The sequence below is a fragment of the Ruditapes philippinarum genome, unplaced genomic scaffold, assembly GCF_026571515.1.
Source record: "Ruditapes philippinarum isolate M1 unplaced genomic scaffold, ASM2657151v2 ctg375_1_1_1_1, whole genome shotgun sequence".
NCBI lineage: Eukaryota > Metazoa > Mollusca > Bivalvia > Venerida > Veneridae > Ruditapes > Ruditapes philippinarum.
Window position 1 is genome coordinate 245947 of NW_026858123.1, and position 1633 is coordinate 247579.

Below are 1633 nucleotides of genomic sequence, written 5' to 3' on the forward strand. Positions count from 1 at the left end.
TAATTATGTAAAACAAAATTGACTCGATCATTAAACAATACTGACTTGGTTCAACGTCAAACCTAAAAAAACTCATTTAATTGTGTAAAACAATATTGACTTAATATCATTAAACAATATTGACTTGGTTCAAAGTCAAATCTAAAAAAATACATGTAATGATGTAAAACAATATTGACTAGATCTTTAAACAATACTTGCTTGGTTAAAAACATTATGAATTTTCAGTCACTTAAAGGCACATTATGTGTAAGAAAGAATAATAATTTTGTCGAAAGTGCAAAAATGAGTTTAAATATGTTGTAATATGGATTTATATCATGTGAGATGCTTATCATCTGATAAAAATACCTCTGAATATAAAATCATTTGTGATAAAGCAAGTAAATTAATACAAAATACTAATTAACTTTAACTGTACTAAACCTAAGCACAAAGGAAACTAAAGATGGTTCAGAAATATGACCAATAAGTAACTTCTGGAAACTGCAAAATGGACATTAAAAATAATTAAGCTTTGAAAAAATAAAGTGATAGCCTTAAAATAACAAGACTTTGAAAAAAATAATGATAGCATTGTTAGGCTTAATTGGCTTTTACAGAGTTGAAAATTTACATACATTTGTATGTTTATTCCTTGTTCAGTGTCATGGCAGGGTCTTCTGGGATTTTATCTAGTATTACAGAAAGTTTTTGAAAATTACTCTCAATATCTGGGTGAAATATAATATAGTTGCATGGCAACGCAACCCCACACCTTCAGAACTTGGAGCCGGCCATGGTGGGAAACTCTGAGTGGGCTGACCAGTAACTTCAGCTTCAATATGTCCTTTGTCCATAATGGTACGAAAAAAGCCAGCTATCCCTCATGGAACATGGCCAATTGGAAGTCCTGCTACATCTCGCAACCATAGCTGGCGTTTTTGGTCAGTGACACTATCATGTAACAATGTTTGGAATGACTCAAGTGGCGGCAACCACACCAAGCAGGCATCAGTATCATGGATATTTGTATATTCAGGCTCTACAGTTAGACGTGTTGGGGATGTAATTGATGGTGGTCTTATTTGAAAAGCGTGATACCCTTTGATAACTGACTTTTTAAGGACCATGGATTGTTCTGAAGTTTCCTGAAAAATAAAAATTATTTCATTAATAAAGGAACATAAGATTTAACAATAGCTTCATTTATATAAAAAAGTAATCTTAAAGAGAATAAGTTAGGAAAAAAGAATAAATAACAGCACAGCATTAAAGCATTTATTTATTTTTTATGTGCTAGCCATGTTTAAAACTATTATTCTTTATTTTTTACCACTGAGGAGGCTGCATTCTGGGCTGGACTACATTGAATACTTATTCTCTTTCCCTTAGGCATTAGAATCTCAAACAATAAAACAAGTAAACAAATGAGCTTGTCATGTCATGATGTGAGTAATGACAAAGAACAATAACCAAAAGTCCGGGGTGGGGTGATTACAAAAATGTTCATGCTCGAGTGATACCGTAAATCTATCACATATGATGTGTGTGATAATAAGTAACAAACATTTGAAGATAAAAGGAGATACCTCAAGAAATGAAGAAGTAATAATAATAATAATATTAATAATAATAAGAAAAATTATTAAAT

At 31.2% G+C, this 1633-nt stretch overlaps 1 protein-coding gene across 1 annotated transcript; it reads right to left on the reverse strand.

Moving 5' to 3' along the window:
* Positions 1–853: 853 nt before the first annotated feature.
* Positions 854–1385, reverse strand: LOC132752193 (uncharacterized). Its single transcript, XM_060742497.1, has 2 exons — positions 1316–1385; positions 854–1130 (listed from the first exon to the last, which is right to left on the reverse strand). The coding sequence occupies exons 1-2, from the start codon at positions 1376–1378 to the stop codon at positions 867–869; spliced, it is 327 nt and encodes a 108-aa protein (XP_060598480.1). The 5' UTR covers positions 1379–1385; the 3' UTR covers positions 854–866.
* Positions 1386–1633: the final 248 nt, after the last annotated feature.